At 42.6% G+C, this 18,938-nt stretch overlaps 1 protein-coding gene across 2 annotated transcripts in view; it reads left to right on the plus strand.

Annotated features, from left to right (window-relative positions):
- The window catches only part of llgl1 (LLGL scribble cell polarity complex component 1), a 34,776-nt gene extending 15,864 nt beyond the window's left edge, over window positions 1-18,912 (plus strand). Inside the window, exons 3-24 of one of the 2 annotated variants that reach the window (XM_076883002.1) lie at window positions 2,191-2,272; window positions 2,404-2,564; window positions 2,721-2,867; window positions 5,706-5,868; window positions 5,975-6,110; window positions 6,942-6,996; window positions 7,384-7,538; window positions 7,634-7,854; window positions 8,492-8,559; window positions 10,234-10,411; window positions 11,746-11,850; window positions 12,107-12,399; window positions 12,549-12,699; window positions 12,784-12,922; window positions 13,091-13,404; window positions 13,554-13,745; window positions 13,838-13,910; window positions 14,192-14,306; window positions 14,771-14,835; window positions 15,628-15,763; window positions 15,890-15,969; window positions 17,057-18,912. In XM_076883002.1, the coding sequence (XP_076739117.1) occupies window positions 2,191-2,272; window positions 2,404-2,564; window positions 2,721-2,867; window positions 5,706-5,868; window positions 5,975-6,110; window positions 6,942-6,996; window positions 7,384-7,538; window positions 7,634-7,854; window positions 8,492-8,559; window positions 10,234-10,411; window positions 11,746-11,850; window positions 12,107-12,399; window positions 12,549-12,699; window positions 12,784-12,922; window positions 13,091-13,404; window positions 13,554-13,745; window positions 13,838-13,910; window positions 14,192-14,306; window positions 14,771-14,835; window positions 15,628-15,763; window positions 15,890-15,965 (3,025 nt within the window). In that variant the 3' untranslated portion in view covers window positions 15,966-15,969; window positions 17,057-18,912. Of the gene's footprint in view, window positions 1-2,190; window positions 2,273-2,403; window positions 2,565-2,720; window positions 2,868-5,705; window positions 5,869-5,974; window positions 6,111-6,941; window positions 6,997-7,383; window positions 7,539-7,633; window positions 7,855-8,491; window positions 8,560-10,233; window positions 10,412-11,745; window positions 11,851-12,106; window positions 12,400-12,548; window positions 12,700-12,783; window positions 12,923-13,090; window positions 13,405-13,553; window positions 13,746-13,837; window positions 13,911-14,191; window positions 14,307-14,770; window positions 14,836-15,627; window positions 15,764-15,886; window positions 15,970-17,056 lie in introns of both variants that reach the window. The other variant, XM_004575821.5, reaches the window with a different exon arrangement.
- The last annotated feature ends 26 nt before the right edge of the window (window positions 18,913-18,938 follow it).

Raw genomic sequence — 18,938 nt, forward strand, 5'->3', positions numbered from 1 at the left:
GGGAATGAAAAAGAGGGATTTAAGTTCTTCCTGATGGAAGAAGACAGCTTCCATAAACAAGAGGATGGAACTTACAGTTATGAAAGCTGTAGGAGGATTTTTTTTGTTTTTGTTTTGTTTGTTTTTTGCACCCCCTCGTCTGACAATAGAGCAGTAAAGCAGTGAGAATGATGATGATCGAATATCTGTGACTTTCTTAACAAATTCCTGACTATGGGGATTTGGAGTCCTGGGAATAGGAAGTGAGGGAAAGAAACGTATAAATTAATGTAATTATAATATTGATCTTTTCTTTTTCCTCAGATAAAACAGGAATGTAGAAAACCCGCTGTGCACACAGTAGAATACAAACATGCACTCCCCAGATTTCCTCTTATTTTTCTGCATTTTTAATCCACATTCCTACAGGCTTATGTAAGCAGTGTGCTGAAGTGTGTCGATATTGCTTCCAAGCACCACGTGTGTGTGTATATGTGTGCAGCTTCTAGTGAGGAGTGTGTGTGTGTATGCGCGCTAACTCACAATTTAGTCCTATTTAGTGCAGTTGTCGTCACAGATCTTGAGAGTAATCTTTATTTTATCAGCTCGGCTTCATTTCCTGGGCTAACAAAGGGGTGACTGCGGAGATTGCCGCTGATTACACACACGCTCAGACGTACATATATGTACACAGTGGTGGTTTCAGGCATCTGCGTCATCTGGTTTTGATAATTGCTATGAGCTTTGTTATAGTGTTCTAATTCCACCCCTCTATTACACCTAAACTGTGTGCGTCTAGTTTACAGCTCAGAATTATAGCACTCTGTCCTCTTACTCACTAGTTTTGTTTGTTTGTTTTGTTTTTTTAAATAAAGTGAGATACTTTAAGGTACTCCCCTCTGCCTGCTGGTGTGTACGTGCATCTTTTTTTTTTTTTTTTTTTTTTTTGTGCCGTGATTGTTTTGTGTATTCACATTGTCTTGTAGTATCTGAGGACGCTGAATTTTGTTACAGAATATATGCATCTAAACAGACAGGAGGACACAGACGACTATGTTATGGTCCCCTCTATCTCGTGACCTTTCTGAAAAACTAAAAATATCCACAGTTTGGTTATCTGCTTTTAACAGCACTGGTGTTCCGTACCAGTCATGCATATTTTTAAACCATGATGGGAGTCTAATTGCTTGCCCTGGCAGAGTTGGCGCCACACTTGGTGCACAGTGTTATACTGATGTGCAGGGAAATGGGAAGGAGTAAAAGAATGATATTTTAAACAGGAATGTTAATTTGGGCATGTGACAGAGAGGCAGATATATCCAGGTTTATGTTTTTAAACCTCTCAAGCTTTGTTTTAGGAGTGTTCTTCTTGTGTATAACTAGCCATTGACTTAAAAAATAAAATGTGCTTTTGCCCGTCTCTCTGCTGAGACCACTCGGTGTCTAATAATTCATGCAAGTTTTTTGCCTGCAGAAATTATATTATGTCTTGCTGCACCAGCTGTGGCCAGAGGCATCTTCTCTATAATGTGATATCTCAGGATACTGAAAAAAATGTACTTTTCTGATTTTCTATGAGTTTGAACACGAAAAATTAAATGATGACAATTTGTCTTTTATGCAATGACACGCCATGGGTTATGTCTTTGTCAGCAAGACGATTGTAAGACTGATGAAATTGCCGTTAAAGGTTCAAATTTTATCCTCCTCCGTTTGAAATGACCATATTTTTGAAAGACCAGGAGCAGCCGGGACCCCCTGGCAATATGTTTGACACTCCTGGTCTAAAAGAAAACATTATACATGGAAAAAGCCAAGCCTGGAATGACAAAGAGGTAAAATGCAACTTTACTGACTGGTGGAAGCAGAAAGTTTAGTTTGGATTAAGGTGGAAACTTGTAGTATATGAAGTGTCTTGGTAAGGTGTGCAGCCAGAACAGCCTCAGTGCACGTCTCTGGAGGGATGAAGGACCATTGTTCCAAACATTTATTGATTTGCAGTGAATCTTCTCTTTAAAGGGAGTAGTGGACACAAATTATACAGAAGAACAGAGATTCCCTCCTTCCAATCTTTTTTTTTTTTCCCCTCCGTGTCTGTAGCTCTAGACAATAAGTATGCTGCTTTGTGACATCTTAACTTTAGCCCACTGCTCATGCCAGTCTAAATGTCTGAATGCCAAGTTGTGTATTTCTTTAACGGGATACCTGCAGCTATGGGGCGCCTGGTGTGGAGTTCACAGGTCTGCACAATGACACCACTGCTGTCACACAAATCCACTTCCTGCCTGGACAGGTGAGCTCAATTTTCTCCTGAATGTTTAAAAATGTTAAAAAAAAACAAAACCCTCCAAAACATTAAAAATTAAGTTAAGGTTTCGGCAGTGAGTCATGGCACACATCATATATTAATTCTTTTCTCCCAAGGGTCGTCTGCTGTCACTGTTGGATGACAACACAATCCACCTGTGGGAGCTGGTGGCCGGACCCCTGAGAGAGGTCGGTGGGGTTAAGAAAGAGGGCGTGGTTTCTCTACAGGAAGTGAACACCTACAATCTGCCCGGCAGACCTGGCATCGAGAGCTGCAGGTACACAAGAGTCCTCTTTACAGAAACCTGAATGAAAATTGGGAACTTTTGAAAGTCTGTAATCATGTCTCGCCTTCTTTCACACCCCAACTTGTTGTTGGTTGTGCCTGTTAGAATTTTGAGTATCATAAATTTTCCTAATTTCCTTTCTCTCAGTGCCACTCGGGTGACTGTCCTCCTCTTGCTGAAGTCATGTGACCTCCTCTGCGTTGGAACAGAGGGAGGAGGCGTCTACTTCCTAGAGGTGCCCAGCCTCTCGCTGAAAGATAACCAGACACTGCTCCAGGATCAGATCACACACAGGTGAGATTGTTACACAAAAGGAATTAATACAAAAAAACATGAACAAAGAGACAACCCAAGTACAGATCAAGCAATAAATCTGTGTCTTTTTTTGTTAACTTACACTGTTAAACAAAAGAATCTGGTGGATACAGCAGCTAAGCTGATATTGGAATGGAATACATAGCCTTATTGTCTAACTGTCAACACATGTGGAAGGGTTATATTTTTTATTTTGCAGATATTTATTAGAGAATATGAAATTATCCTTGTAAATAGCTTCACATGCTTAAATCTTTTGACTTTTCTTCACCATCCTTGTTCTCCACTCTTCTCCGTCCTCCATCACAGTGAGCGTTCCTGTAAACATTAAACACTTCAGCTTCCTCCACTCACAGCTCCAGCTGAGCAGCTCACACACATGCGGATACAAATATCCCCACTGACCCTAGCAGCAGCAGGCAGGTCAGGTTCACTGGGTTCAGGCTCCATTAAACGCTGTCAGATGTTTTATATATTAATTTATTTAGCTTTTAAAAAACCCAAAAAAACCCGACAAGTCAAAAATAATTACACACCGTAGTGTGAGTGAGGAGCACTAAAAATGAAGATATGGCTGCTTTTACTTGCAGAATAAAATGATCAAATCAGTCATGACAGTAAAGTTGACCTAACAAAGCAGCCTATTACCTAATTTTGGCTTTGTTCCGGTAACTCACTTGCACAGTTTTTTAACAGACATGTTCTGTGAAGCTTATTAAAAATGTACGTGTGTTTTTTTCCTTCAGCGCTTTTGTTTTCACATAGGAGGTTTGTGTGTGTAGAGTTCATTTGAACAAAGGTAATGTCACATAATGGATTTTTTGTTTGTTTGTTTTAAACCAGTGCAGATTAGAAAACCTTCTTTAATTATGTGTGAGGGTTTTCAGCTTTAATTCTTCATTTTCTGCCATATTATGACAGTGGTTTATATAATATTATTACAGTGGTATTAAATATGGCCAAAGTTGAGCCTCATTTTTGTGGGTTTTTTTTTTCTTCTTTTGTCTTAAGATATCAGAGTGAGGGGAATAACGTTAATATTGGTCCTCTCAGGCTGTGGCTGTGAGCACAGTAGCTCCAACCACCTGCTGATGAAAACCTTCTCTATGCTAATAGCAGCCAACCATTAGAATTAGAAAGGTTTAGAGGAAGGGTGGCCTTAAAGAAAAGCTAAAAACGCCTTGTTTCAGACTGGGGGTTGCACCATGATATCAGTTGTAAAGGCTGCAAAGGAACTTGCTAACAAAGCAGTGTTAACTAGATATACAGACACCTGAAAGACGGCTATGTTACTTCAGGGCTGTTATTTGTAAGGTGTTTTTACCCCCTCCCCCTTAATGATGGTGGAGCCTCACTGTGGCAAGCAGTGATGTGAGAGCTCAGCAGTGAACTAGAACAAAACACAGTGAGAGTGGAGCACAAACACCGATCATCACGCACGTAAAGGAATTCAATTGTTATCATAGAAGAAAGGAAATGCAGAATGTTGTATGATATCTGACAGAAAACAAACGTGATTTTTTTCTGCCTCCCTACATACCACAGACTACTTTGTGGTTCGTGCTTGAGCTTTGCTGTGCTGCCACACTGGCTGTGTATCAGTACTACTGTTGTTTCTTTTTCATTCTGCTGTGACTGTGTGACTGCTTGGCCAAACCCCTCATTAACCAGGCTTGTCGAGGGAAGTAAGCAGAACTGAAGCCTAACGAGGGCGCTGATAAGGCAGGCGTGCGTGCGTGCGTGCGTGCGTGCGTGCGTGCGTGCGTGCGTGCGTGCGTGTGTGTGTGTGTGTGTGTGTGAGAGAGTGTGTTTGTGCGCAAAGGAGGGGAGGTTTTAGACAGTAAAGCTTTGTACCAAATGCCAAAACACAGTATTCCGGTTGGGGAAGTGTTTCAACACACACACACACAAGCGTACACAGGATCATCTCTAGGACTCTATGGCAGGATGCTGGATTCCCTAAAAATACTTATGAACAGGGCGACAGAGACAATGGAATGCTTTGTTGGGAATGTTTCTGCCGCTGTGCTTCCGGAGAGGATCTTCCTCAGTGAAGCCTACAACAGCAGACAGAAGTTATATATGTGTGTGTGTGTGTGTACGCTTCACCCGGCGCTGCTGTTCATTGATCCTTGTTTCATCTGCATTAAAGTCCATAAAGCTGCAGTACTTTCTTTCTTTATCACTTCATTTTCTCTCTCTGTCTTGGCTGTTTCGTCTCCTTTCTTCTTCCTTCGCTGAGGGAATCCTCTGACATCTCAAGGGTGTGTCCTGCTCTACATTCCTGCTCTGGCTCAGAGGAATGTCTTGTTCTCAAACTTCAGCAACTTGGGTCTTTGCTCTGTGCTGATTATACATGTTTTAGCACTTTTGCTTTGGGGTGTTTCGGTGCAAAGAACAACTTTGTGTATTTGCTGCAGTGACTTCAACATTTTGTATAATCTCCTTGCACTGTTTCCGAAACTCTGTTGCGCCGTATGTGTACTGCATTATTTACCCTCTCCCTCCACACACCATAATTTCAGATGATAACAAACACTAAACCAGTTTGAGGATGTAGTTGTTGTTGTTTTGTTTTTCAAACTCAGCTGTTTACTGTGTCTGTACAGTGTAACCAAAACACAGAATTTCTCTCGCATGGAACCAGGTGACTCTGTCCTCTGGTATCTCTCGTGTCATTGGATAATTGTTTCATCAGACAGATGTCTGACCTCGTCAGGATGTGTAGATAAATGTAATTTACAGCCGTGTGGATCACAGTAAAGCGGGAAGCTACAGATGTGGGATAATGGATAATGTTTGTTTTCATTTTCCCAGTCTGCCAGATGACTACAGATGTGGGAAATCTCTGGGGCCGGTGGAAGCTCTTCAGGAACACCCTCAACAGTCAGGGAAGATTCTGATTGGCTACAGCCGAGGCCTGGTGGTCCTGTGGGATCTGAGCATTCGTCACGCTGAGCAGCTCTTCCTGGGCAAACAGGTACCTGTTACAGTTGGTGCTCATTGTTCTTGCTCCCAGTTTTCAGGGTGATGTTATAGCTAGATGACCTGCAGTGATGACTGTGTGTCTATGACCCTCCCCCCAGCAACTGGAGAGTCTGGTATGGGAACGCTCTGGAAACTTATTTGTCTGTTCCCATAACGATGGAGGCTATTCAGTTTGGGCTGTTACCAGTGGCAGCACCTGCAATCACCAGCCAGTGTCCTCCACTATCCCCTACGGTGAGAAATGCATACATCACATGTCACACACTCCACACATTTGCATTTCAAGTGTAGGAGTGAAACATTCTCAGGTCTGGAGGACAGAGTGGAACCAGTGATGGACAGTGGACTCCACAGTGATGAGAATAAGTGCTTCAGCTGAGAGCTCGCTGTGGCTCCACACACAGGCTGTGTTAGATGCATTTTTCCCAGTCATGCAAATTGTTTTCAGAATCTTTTTACCTGTCATTTTACATTTCTTTCATGATCATAAACATTTCTAAAGCATTTAACTTTTGTTCAGTAATGAGCTCTAACGTGATAAAACTCTGTTCTGCATCTTAGTTAATTCTCTCTACCACGCTGCAGACGTGTAGAGAATAGATGAAGAGCCACAAACCATATAGAGACTTTTCATGCTTACCCTTTTATTTTTCCTGTAGTAACAGAAGCATTGAAATAAAATGGACTAAAACTTCACTTTAAAGAGAACCTGAGAGAACTTCGCACCTAAATTACTTTGGGTGTGAATGCTGAACTCGTACTTCTATTACAGTTATGAACTCGGAAGAACCCTTCCTGGAAAGTGTTACAGCTTCCTCGAGTTGTGGTGGATTCTGTAATGGTTTTGCTGCTTAAGATTTGATACTATGTTAAGAACAGACCACTACTAGTGCGTACACGGTTTCTGTCTGTGTTGGCTGTAAATTATTTAATATTCCCGTGGAGTACCCTGAGTGCTGTCTAACAGACGGCCCCTTTCATTTGCCCTCTCTTGGACTAAAAAGGATCTCTGGTAGCTTTTAATAGTCTTCTTTTTCTTCTTTCTTTTGTAATTGTCTATCACAGGTCCATTTCCGTGTAAAGCCATCAGCAAAATCCTTTGGAGGACAACACAAGCAGGGTGAGTGTTAAACCTCGTTTTGCAACCTTCCTGTTAAAGTGTGTTTGAGTCCTTCTATCAAACAGGTCATTTGGAATCAGCGCTGGCGAATTTTCACTTATGACTGTTTTCTCAGATTCATTTTCATTTTATTTTTATTGGTCTTTTCTTTTGCATCCCTATATTTATGCAATTGCTGATTATTTTCCTAGTTTTGTAAATCTAAAAGGTATAATTTACCACATCATGTAACTATTATCTGTGGTGAGAAAAATACTATTAAAACATAATAAAGAGAGAAGTTAACTTTTTGTTTGCAAGTTAATGTAAAAGAATGCAGTGATGCAGAGTGAAAATAGAAAAAAATTGTGCGGTAGAAAAGTAGCTAATCTGTGTTTCTCACTGTAGTTCTCCAGTGCTTTTATACAGTGGAGGGATGCCCAGAGCCAGTTATGGTGACCGCCACTGTCTAACGATCCAACAGGACAAAGATCACGTCACCCTCGATTTCACATCTCGAGTGATTGATTTCTTCACCGTCCACAGTGTGGAGCAAGAGAGAGGTCAGAATCTGACCTGTGTTAAAGATGGTGTATGTAAGGTAACATTTTCACGAGTATCAATCCTTTATCCCCTGTGTGATCTTTTCTTCTTATAGAGTTTGATGAGCCATCTGCTGTAGTGGTGTTACTAGAAGAAGAACTGGTTGTAATTGACCTCCAGACCCCCGGATGGCCCTCTATGCCCACTCCCTATCTTGCTCCTCTTCACTCGTCAGCCATCACCTGCTCCTGCCACATCTCCAGCGTCCCTCCTAAACTCTGGGAGAGGCTGGTCAACGCTGGCAAAGCACAGCAAAGCCGGCAGCACACACACAGGGTAAGAAGCTCATTGGCACTGTGAATGACAGGATTATTTAGCAAATTGGTTTATACATGGCAGTACGGGATATTCAGTCGCAGGAAATCCGAGATCCTCATAAGAGGCTTAACCTGAAAACACCTTAGACAAAGTCTGACCCATCAGCTGACGTTTTACTTGGATTTATATTAAAATTGCTTGTTTCAAATCTCAAAGGCAAGAACAGTTGTAAATTGATCAGAGGAGGCTATTTGCATGTAAATGGAAGTAATAAGTCACAGGCTCTCAGCCCAGCAATGAGAAGAGGAAACAATCAGGAATGTAACCATGAGCCACTGGTAGTGTGTGAGCTTTAAGAGCAGGTGTAGACAGTTAAAGGCTTTTCAAAAGCTCTGTGGCTTAGATCGGTTGTGCGATCAGTGGGAGATTAGCAACACACACGGACACACAGCTGTTACGCTCTTCATCATGGCTCTTTGTTTGTCTATGTGAGGCCAAATCAGATTGGCAGATCCTTTATGAGAGTGTGAATCTCTATGGTACATTTTTCTGCTCTAACTTTTAAGACGAGTTCATGAGAAAATATGTTGATGTGAAAAATGATGAGTCCTAGCTTGGTTCAGAATGATTATTTATTTATTGTTTGTGTGTACAGAGCTGGCCGATATGTGGGGGGAAAAATCTGGCACCTCCACCTAAACAACAAGAACTGCTATTGACAGGGTATTTCCACACACACACGCACACACACATACACTCTTTGCACATGTCTACCCTGCAAATGAATTCAGGTCTCTTGTTTTTTCCCATAACGTAAATCTGATGCTTTCTAGTAAGATTAGGTCACTAAAAGCAGCGTGAAGAAAGGATATCCTGCATTCAAAAAAATGGTGAAGGGGAAATCCCGTGAAACTGTTGGTGTTGCCAACCGCACACTTGACAGAGCTTGCATTGGCCTAAAGTGCAATAAAAAGAGTTATGTAATAGAAGTGGTTTAAAGACAATTTGAAAACTGAGAATAGCGTGAAAGCAGGAGGAGAATTTTGATGCCGCTGTTAGTTTTGTTAGCAACAAACTGACTGATGTTATCCTTGTTTTTCTCTTTCTTTGTCCTTTGTGTTTCTCTCCATTGTTTAAAGTACAGGAACTTGTTTCCATCACCAAAGATGAGTTAACTAAAAGCAATGGATTGCAGCAGATAAACACTTATATGATTTTAAAAACTTGATGGTCAGAAAGTGACAGGTTTGAATAGCTAGCTAAGAGTATAAATAACTGTTGAAGTGGGTAGTGGATAAATTGGTTAGTGTATCTATTAAACATTTTATATAGCGACCTAAAATTCAGCATTAAAAAGGAAATTATTACTTACAAGTTTGTTTAGCATAGTGACCAGCTGGTCATGCAGAGGTTGAGCTTGCAACACTCTCAACCTCTGGGTAACTTTTTTGGATTGCAATGTGGTTGCACAGGTCGTTGAGAAATAACATGTCTGCAAACCATCATGCTCTGACTGGGACTGACTGCAGTCACTCTCATACAGTTCGGTGAAGGCAATCAAATAAATGCTGACCAATTTACAAGCACGGAAGGATTGCCAACATGTTGCGATCAATTTGATTGTGCATTAATGAGCGCAACTCGTCTGGGCTGCGCTGCTTTGCTGCAGGGTACTCGACTCAGCCAGTTGCCAGCTGGTTGTATTTTGGTTATTTTCATATATAAAAGCAAGTTACTGAGTGCTTGTGTTATTCTGCAACAACTGTACCACTACGTGTGGAGGATTTTCTCTGACTGATTGCAATGTGTTGACAGTCTGTCTGCATTTATAAATTAGATGGTGATTATTTGCAAACTTTTGCCAGTCAGTCTGAGAGTGATTCCAATCGATTCACGTCAGACCACGAGTGCTTCAACTGCCATAGCAGGCAACCTGAAAACTAGCAACTACGTATCCAGCCAGTAAAAGTGGAACAAATTCAGTCATTGAGCAGACACTGATTTTTATTTTTTTATTTTATTTTATTTTTTTCACTAGTGATAATGAGGTTGCCATCTAATTTTTACTGCAGTGTGACTGACCCATGATTTGATTGTCTCTGTATGAACACGGCAACTTATGTAGTCATTTCTATGCCAGTTTTTCCCAGTCAATCGCCACATTATCACGTGATCCCATTCAGTCATAAACTGATGGAATCAGGTGAATCTGCTATCTTATTGCCTTTTTATTGCTGTCTTGATGCACCAACATCACTTTGAACATGGCACCTGACTAGCTGGACATAATAGACTAATAGTTTAAACTGGTCACTAGCTGTTATAGATGGCTGTTAAAGGGAGCAGTTATTGAATTTTCTGTGATTGTTATTTATTTTAAATCTGTTGTGATTACAGCCATGAGGATGGCACGGTGCGATTCTGGGATGCTTCGGGTGTCGCCCTCACTCCGCTGTACAAACTCAGCACAGCCAACGTCTTCCACACCGACTGCGACCCTAGCGATGACCCGCAGGACCCCAGCAACGACCCCGATATGCAGCAAGAGGAGGAAGAATGGCCTCCGTTCAGGAAGGTGAGAAGCAATGAGGCTTTTCACGAAAGGAGGTGAAATGGACATAAATATAAGTCTCTCCTCAGAGTTCAGACACAGGGTCTGGTTTTACAAGCTGAGGGAATAAAAGCAATCTGTCTTTCGCACACATGCAGCCCTGTAATGCTGCATCTGTGGCCCTAATTTTCTGATTGTTTTCATGTGTTTGGATTTGAGACTGACCCACCCCATTGTTCCTCTTATTAAAACTCGACTCCAGCGTAAACCGCAGTCTGTTTCTGGTTTAATGGACAGTTTTCTGTGCAGAAATACATTCAAATGAAGTGATTCACAGTCTGGAGGCAGAATTTTGTGTCAAGGGGAATCTAGCTGAGCTGTTTGGCTTCATTAGTCAGGAAACGGAGACGGGAGATTTTAAAGAAACGGTTTCTACAGTCAGAAATGTTTCTCAGTGCTCGGGCATGTGATCAGGATAAGAGCACATTATATCTGGGATTTGATATGAATGGAGAAAAAAAATAGAGGCATCACACCAGTAGAAAATAGATGAAGTATTTGTACATGCTGATAGACAGAATGGCAAGTTCCTTCTGCTCACTTCTTTTCTTCCTCTTCGCTCTTTAACTGCCTTACAAACACATCTCCTCGTGTATCCTGTGGTAACAGAGCTGCATGTTCAGGAATGTGGCCCTCATATGGGATGAAGAGCCTTTCCCTTTTTTCTCCTCTGTAATGAAAACCAGACCCATCATCCCACTCTTTCTGCTGTGTGTGTGTGACAAGCTTCTCTTACTCCTTGTTTTGCTAAGACAAAACTCCAATGTGAGAGGGATTCCTACTGTGTGCGTGTGTGACGGACAGATTAATGCGCATTTGCAGAGACTGTCAGGGTAAAGTAGGGACTGTCCTGGCATTTGGTTGATAGTAAGAGGAGAGAGGCCTTTAAAGGAGGAGGAAACCATCAGGAGGGCATTTTGGCATTAAACTAAATTTGTAATTGGGCCATTAAGACAAAATGTTTTACACTGATGATGCAGTTTTTACAAGTTTCCAAAAAAGGTCTGCTTGTGAAGTCAGGTAGAGTTTATAAGATAATTTCTGACATAGGTACATTTCATTAACTGATTTGCAGCTCACTTCCTAGCACTTTTCCATGGGGATATTTATGATGAACTTGAAGTGTGTGGGAAGTAATCTTCAGTGTAACTTTGCGTGGCTTAGTGTCACTCACTGCATAGTTCAGTTTTGCTTTGATCATCTAGAAAGGCACAGTATTCAAAATGGTTTAATGTTAACAACTTACAAGAAAGTGGTTTTATATTCAAATGAATTAAATCCAATGTGTGTGTGTTTAGGTGGGCTGTTTTGACCCCTACAGTGACGACCCCAGGCTTGGCATCCAGAAGATAAGTCTGTGCAAGTACAGCAACAAGCTGGTGGTGGCCGGAACCGCCGGACAGGTGAAGATCAAAAACACACTGTCACAAGTTATTAAAAAAAATAAAACCAACATTAAGTAAGTTTGTTTCATTAATTATATCATAGAAAAACTGAAATCTAATTTTAGTCATTTTCCAAGTGTTTGCTTATAGGGCCTTGTGTGATTGTTGGTTTATTTCTTTTTATTATTGTGAATTGGGGATATGTAAACAAAACTGAATTGCTTGAAAAAAAAAAAACCCAAAATGAGCCACGGTGTTTCTTTACTGTTTCTAGGTGATCGTGCTGGGTCTGAGTGATGAGCGTTCGGACCACTTGGTCGACGTGTCAGTGGTTGATCTGCTGTACGACAGGGAGGGCTTCACCTGGAAGGGCCACGACAGGCTGGAACCGCGCTCTAAACCCGCACCTTTCCCCCCGGGCTTTCAGCCGCTGGTGGTGGTGCAGTGCTTGCCCCCGGCCTCTGTGACGGCAGTGGCACTGCATGCCGAGTGGAACCTGATCGCCTTTGGGACGAGTCATGGTTTTGGCCTTTTTGACTACCACAGACGAAATGCTGTGCTGGCAAGGTTAGGCGCACACAGTCATGTGATTTGTATTCTTTGGTTATCGGGCAAAGCCTGAGTATTTTTGGCATAATGAAGATCTACTTAGTCCCTGCTTAACCCATTTTCCCGCTGTCTTTACATTCATTCTGGTGCTCTTTATGCTCTCCTAGGTGTACCTTACACCCTAATGACTCCTTAGCAATGGAGGGTCCCCTGTCAAGAGTCAAGTCCTTGAAGAAGTCCCTACGACAGAGCTTCAGACGCATCCGCAAAAGCAGGGTTTCAGGAAAGAAACGCACCATCACTACGCCCACCAGCAAGGTGAGAGACTGTGTGTCTGAGAGTAAACTGTCCAAAAAGAACACTGTCTATACTATTTATACTATGTATTGTATGTGTGTATAGGTTCAAGAGGCAAATGCTGCTCTAGCGGAGCAGGAGGAAGTAGCTCCGGTGCAGAGGCGGATAGAGCCGCGGTCAGCAGATGACTCGCTCTCTGGAGTGGTCCGGTGTGTCTGCTTTGCAGACACATTTCTACGTGATGGTGCGTTTACTTACTTTTCAACATATTTCCACTCTGTCTTTACTTCATTCACTTTTTCTTAAACTGTTTGAACTGCATTTGTTTGTTGGAGAAAATGTCAGGATTGAGCTAAGGAAGGTTGTCGTTTATCGTTTGTGCCGCGCTAACAACACGCTCGGTCTTACTTAGGTACACACCACGGCCCCACGCTATGGGCAGGCACCAACTCGGGCAGTGTGTACGCCTACGCTCTGGAGGTGCCCGGTGTGGGTTCGGGGCGAGTGTGTGAGCGTGGCGGTGCGAGTGAGAGCAGTGTGTGCGTGGAGGCAGTGCTGGGTAAAGAGATTCAGCTGATGCACAGAGCGCCTGTGGTGTCGATCTGCGTGCTGGACGGTCGGGGGAAACCTTTACCAGACCCGTACGAAGCCTCTCAAGACCTCGCCATCGCGCCTGATATGACCAACGCTCACTCTGTCCTGATCGCTTCGGAGGAGCAGCTCAAGGTATCGTCTGGAAACAACATCACAAAGTCTGTATTTACATTTTTATTGTCATTTTTTTTAAGTTTGTAATGGATCTGGGCTTAAAACGTGGTCTGTTACTTGTATATTGTTTTAAATCGTACCTTTCTTCCTCCTCTGCTTAATTCCAGGTGTTCTCTCTTCCCAAAGTCAGCGCTAAGACTAAGTTTAAGCTGACTGCACATGAAGGCTGTCGGGTGAGGAAGGTTGCCATGGTGGTCTTCAGCTCCACAGCTCAGGAGGATTACAGCGAACACACACTCGTCTGTCTGACCAACCTCGGGGACATGCACCTCTTTAGTATTCCTGCCCTCCGACCACAGGTGCAGCCTCAGGGTTTGATCAAGAGCTTGACAGCAGCGTGTGCTTTCAAATGTGTTTTTGTGAGTCATAACTGTGTTTTATGTGTCCTCAGGTGCGTTATGACTGCATCCGTAAGGAAGACATCAGTGGCATTGCATCATGTGTCTTTACCAGGAATGGACAGGGTGAGAAGAATATGCTTGAATTTAAAGTGAAAGAAGTTATTTCAAGACACCTAAAGAGCAGAGTGGGATTTCTTTCATTATTATTTTTTGCTTTTAGATTTTCATCACGATAACATTTGCCTCCTTGTCTCTGATATACACACACATGAGGTAGTGCAGGAAAAAATTAAATTAAATGTGGAGGCAACATAAAATGAAAGCTATGTATGTTCAGAAAGGTCAGCGTATGACTAAAAGGATGGTTTCACTCACTAATATAAAAAAATTGTTCTTCTCTGCAGGGTTTTACCTGATCTCTCCTTCAGAATACGAGAGGTTCTCTCTCTCCGCCAAGGTCCTCACTGAACCGCTCTGCTTCGTTCAGCTCGACCGACCATTAGAGCCCACACCCACCAGGTAACACACACACACACTCCGATTGTAAGCATCATTAAATCTCAGGCTGCTTTTACTCTGTGATTATGAGCGAGTGTGTTCAAAACTTTAACGGGTGTGTTATGAAAAGGCGAAAGGGAAGCAGATCCTTCTTTGCTGAAATTTGGTTCTAGATCTGAGGATCCAGTTAAACTAGGGTTGGCTATATGGATTAATCCTTTATCAGAATATACGTGCTAATAAATATATCATAAATAATAAAAAAAATTTAAAAATTCAGTGTCATTGTTACTGATTTGCAACATTTCCCAGGACCAGTGTAAGTCCCTGGGAGGTCTCTGGACACCGCACTGAAAACCACTAAGCTGTGACTGTTCATTATGATTTCTCATGTGAAACCAAAGAAATGATCATTTTATTGTTATTGCTGTATTATTCCATCGACTGCCAAAGTAAATGGTGCATGCTTGTGTGTGTGTCCACAGCGATGGTACGACAGTGCAGCCTCAGGCCAACGGAACCCACAAGAACCAGATGGGTCAGGCTGAGGGTAGGTCTGGACACACACACACACACACACACACACACACACACACACACACACACACACACACACACACACACACACACACACACACACACACACACACACACACACACACTTCTTCCTCCTGCCCTTCTCTCCTTTTTTTTTCTTTCTCCTCTCGCTTATTCTTCCTCTTCATCACTCTCTCTTCTTTCTGTAAACCTCTTACAACCCTGACCGTGCCTTAGCAGGGGTCCCCCCCCTCTGGTCTCCACGGTAACCATTCAGTATGCCCCACTCGCCTCTCCTATCCAAAACCACCTTCCACAGCAGGAAACTGTGGTTGCTGTGGAGACCAGCAGGCCTTTCACCTGGGACTAGGTCATTAAGAACTTTACACGCAGGCACCAACACATTATCCTGGATTATGATACATTGGGGCAATTTTTACTGTCTTTGTACAAGACAATGTCAATTTTGGCACATCAGAGCAGCTCCAGTGTCTTCAGACAGTGTAGCAGGGTGCAGATGTTTAAATGTTTTGATCACATGCAAATATTTCTAATGAGGAGAAAACAGTAAAATCCAGCTCAACACACAATAATGAGCAAGTTACTGGAGGAGGGAGTGGTGGTGGTTTGTTTCCGGCTGTTCAGATGTGGCTTGTGGTTACAAGTCTACAGAATACAGTAAAGTGCTTTATAAATATCAATCTGTTCGCCATATTTAAATCATTTGTTTTCTGGGGCGACCAATCAGTCACTCTCTGTCACTCTCTATCGGACGTAGATGAATCTCTGGATTTGTCCCTTGCAGGGCAAACAGAAGAGCCTCCCAGCTGCTTGTCCTCGCCAATCCTGGACACCCCACTGGACTCCCCCCTTAGCTGTGCTGACCTCACCCTCGACTCGACAGCAGAACTCACCGTGGAAGACGTCAGGGATTTCCTAACGTAGGTACACACACACACACACACACACACACACACACACACACACACACACACACACACACACACACTTATTAAATGTATTATCGGCAAAGACGATAAATAATTTGCGTGTCCGTGCTACAGAAGTGTGGACGAGGCAGAAAATAACCTGAAGAATATCAAAGAAGAGGAAGGACGATCGACTGGCATCCTCATCAACTGAACAGGTGAGAAACATTGGTTTATTAACCTCATAGTCCTTGAAGCCCGTCCACCTCTATGGTGAGGGTATCAGAGCGAGTGGACACACACACACACACACACACACACACACACACACACACACACCTGTTTCTAATGGAGCGCATCCAGACTGTGCAAACTTCAAAGAGCCGCTCTGTCTGAGCGCTGCATTCCAATAACGAGCCGTCCACACTGTTTCCACCCAAACTATGTGTCTCTGAAAGCCAGTCGAGCTGAAAACCTTTGCACCGAGGCGCACTGAAGCTTCAAGCTGTAGCTCAGTATTTTTGGTTACTGTCATTATAAAGTACACGGAACGGGCTCATGAACTTTTTTCTTTTTTCCTCACTGTTCTGGTTATTATTTCAAACATTTGCAACTTTTACTTCACATCAATCAGATTTTCTGCAGCTGTGACCAACACGAGTGTCCTCAGCGGGTTTCCTTAAGACACTGGGGTTTCACAAATAAGAGCTCGTTTACTTGATTTAGATTATAAGCTTATTATTTATGACAGGATAGTATTTATTTTAAGTCTTTGCTTCCCTCTTGTGGTGCTCAAAAAATATCTTTGCACAGATTTGACAAAGGAAACTCAACATCTGTCGTCACCCCTCCCAAAATAAATAAATATGACTTCAAGTTTTTTTTTGTTTTTTGTGCAAAGCAAGATTGTCAGTCGTACTAACAGTGTGACTGAAAACTGCTGTAAATGTTGCCATAAGACGGTGTTACACTGCATGTAATTGCCAACTTGACCCCATTCAGTTGCAGTCTGTTTCAGATATTACAGCAAATAACTGATAAATCATTGAAAATCACGTGTTGCGGTGTACACAGACAGAAACATTACATAAGTAAACATTTGGAAATCTTTTCTTCTTTTGTGGATGTGAGACGGCTGCTGTTCAGTATTTATTTTTTAATTCATTTTTTTCCTTGTGTGACTAAGTCATTAGCTTGTTCTGAATTAGGAGTTAGCTTCATGGAGCTCAATGTGTTGTGTGTTTGTTTGTTAGTTGAGCCGATTTATTGTGAATTTGCTTGTAATTATGTATTTGTTTATTTCAGTATTACAGGGAGGGGCTCAGGTGGTCGTGATGGATTGGATTTCAGTGCTGGACCACAAACATCTCCCATCAGCCCACAGTGGAGCCCCCTGCCAGCACTCTGCACTCTCTTGTTTACCTGGCACAAGCTGGGATGAAAGTCTTACTCCAGACACAGAATCCAACGTTAAAAACACTTGTTGTGGTTCCTCCTGCTGGAAGAACAAATTCTCTATTGTCTTCTTCTGGAACCCCTTTGGAAACATGTCGTTTCCTCCGATGTGGAGACACAAAGTGGGCACAGTGTGGCGTGGGGTCGGCCTTGGAGCTGATGGTTCTGATTTCAAGAGCTCAAACTGAAACGTCCGTCTTTGAGGTCTTTGTGTTCATCTGTTATCGGCCCTTCAGCTCAGCATTCGAGGAAAGAGCCGTCACAGTCTACAGCGGAGACTCGATGGTCACTTTTTTCCCTCCACCTGCAGCCTGTGGCGCGCCTGGCTCGGCCTGAGGTTTTGCAGTTGCCAAATTCCCTTCTTGATCTTCAGCACATGAGCGGATGCGATGGACCGCTCTTCCTGACGCGTCCTGTGAATAACCCGTTTAAAAAGAACCGAGATTGTCCAGCAAAGCCTGAAGGAGAGCACTGTAGTGTTGAAGACAGAATAGCAAATGAAGTATTTTGAGTATGAGTCTTAAAGTTGTAGCATTTCTCTATAGGTGCCAACAAAGGCAGCTGACTTTTTCACCTGTGGGGGTCGAGGCAGCGCTGAAATCGGCAGCAGGCTCTGAGAAGCTCTCTCCACTCTGTGGGTACTGAAGAGGAAGCTGAGTGTGGGACAGTGGAGGTGTTTTTGTATTGCAAACTTTTCTATGGCTTTTGGAGAAAGTGAAGATATTTTCATTGATGAATGAAGTGAGGAAATATTAAAAATTCATACTGTGACTACAAAGGGAACCAGCTGGGGCAGAGGGCAGATTTTGGTGATTTATTTTTTAACTTTTGAAATATCTTTATTGCTAAAGAGCCGGGCAGTGATGTCACAGGGGTAATAAACACAGAATTACCATCCTCGTGTTAGTGACTGTGGCAGAACATCTGCTTTCCCTCCCACGTTAACACCTCTTATAAAGGACCCCCGTGGCATCACTGTCCCCGACTACAGTGGGAGTCAGCGGGGCCATGTGATGTGAGGTTACTGTGCAGTGTCAGCCTGTTTGAAATTTAAAATATATTTTGTCAATAATTCAAACATGTGGATGAAGGTGGAAAGTGGGTCTCTCTCCTGAACCCTCCTCCTTCATCGCAGCATGCAGAAACCTTCGGGCGGGACTCAGGGAAGTGTTGCAAGCTAAGCAAAGTTAGCGTGGAAGTGGAGTGGGACTACTTTTTTGGAGGGGGGGTCTCTGAGTTGGTGCATTCTGCATAGTGTTGGTTACACACAGAGCTTTGATTGCTAGTATTTTTACCCCCCTTGTGTTTTTTTTAAAAGACGTTTTACTGTATATAGAAACAAATGTATACAGCATCTATATCTGGGTTCACACAAGAAAAGAGGGAAGTATTTGAAACTGTCATAACCTTAAAACCACTGTTCCCTCACTTTAACACACGTCACCACTAACTAATTTAGCTCAGCAGGTAGGAGTCATGTTAATGCCTTTTTAAAATGTTAGCTTTTTCCCCCCTCTCGGCGTACTGGTTGATGCACATAATTAACCCTTTCATGCTACAGCTGGCACGATTTACCTTCTTAATCCACATTTAAGATGAATCTGTTTCTATTTTTGTCAGTTTCGTGTGTAGGAATTTATTAATCGGGTCATTTAGCAGTTTGGCTGATGAAGAATTGAATGTTAATAAAATTATTTACACTCAAACTCAAGTTTGGTTTGTGCTTACAAAT

The sequence above is a fragment of the Maylandia zebra genome, linkage group LG4 (genome assembly GCF_041146795.1).
Source record: "Maylandia zebra isolate NMK-2024a linkage group LG4, Mzebra_GT3a, whole genome shotgun sequence".
Classification (NCBI taxonomy): domain Eukaryota; kingdom Metazoa; phylum Chordata; class Actinopteri; order Cichliformes; family Cichlidae; genus Maylandia; species Maylandia zebra.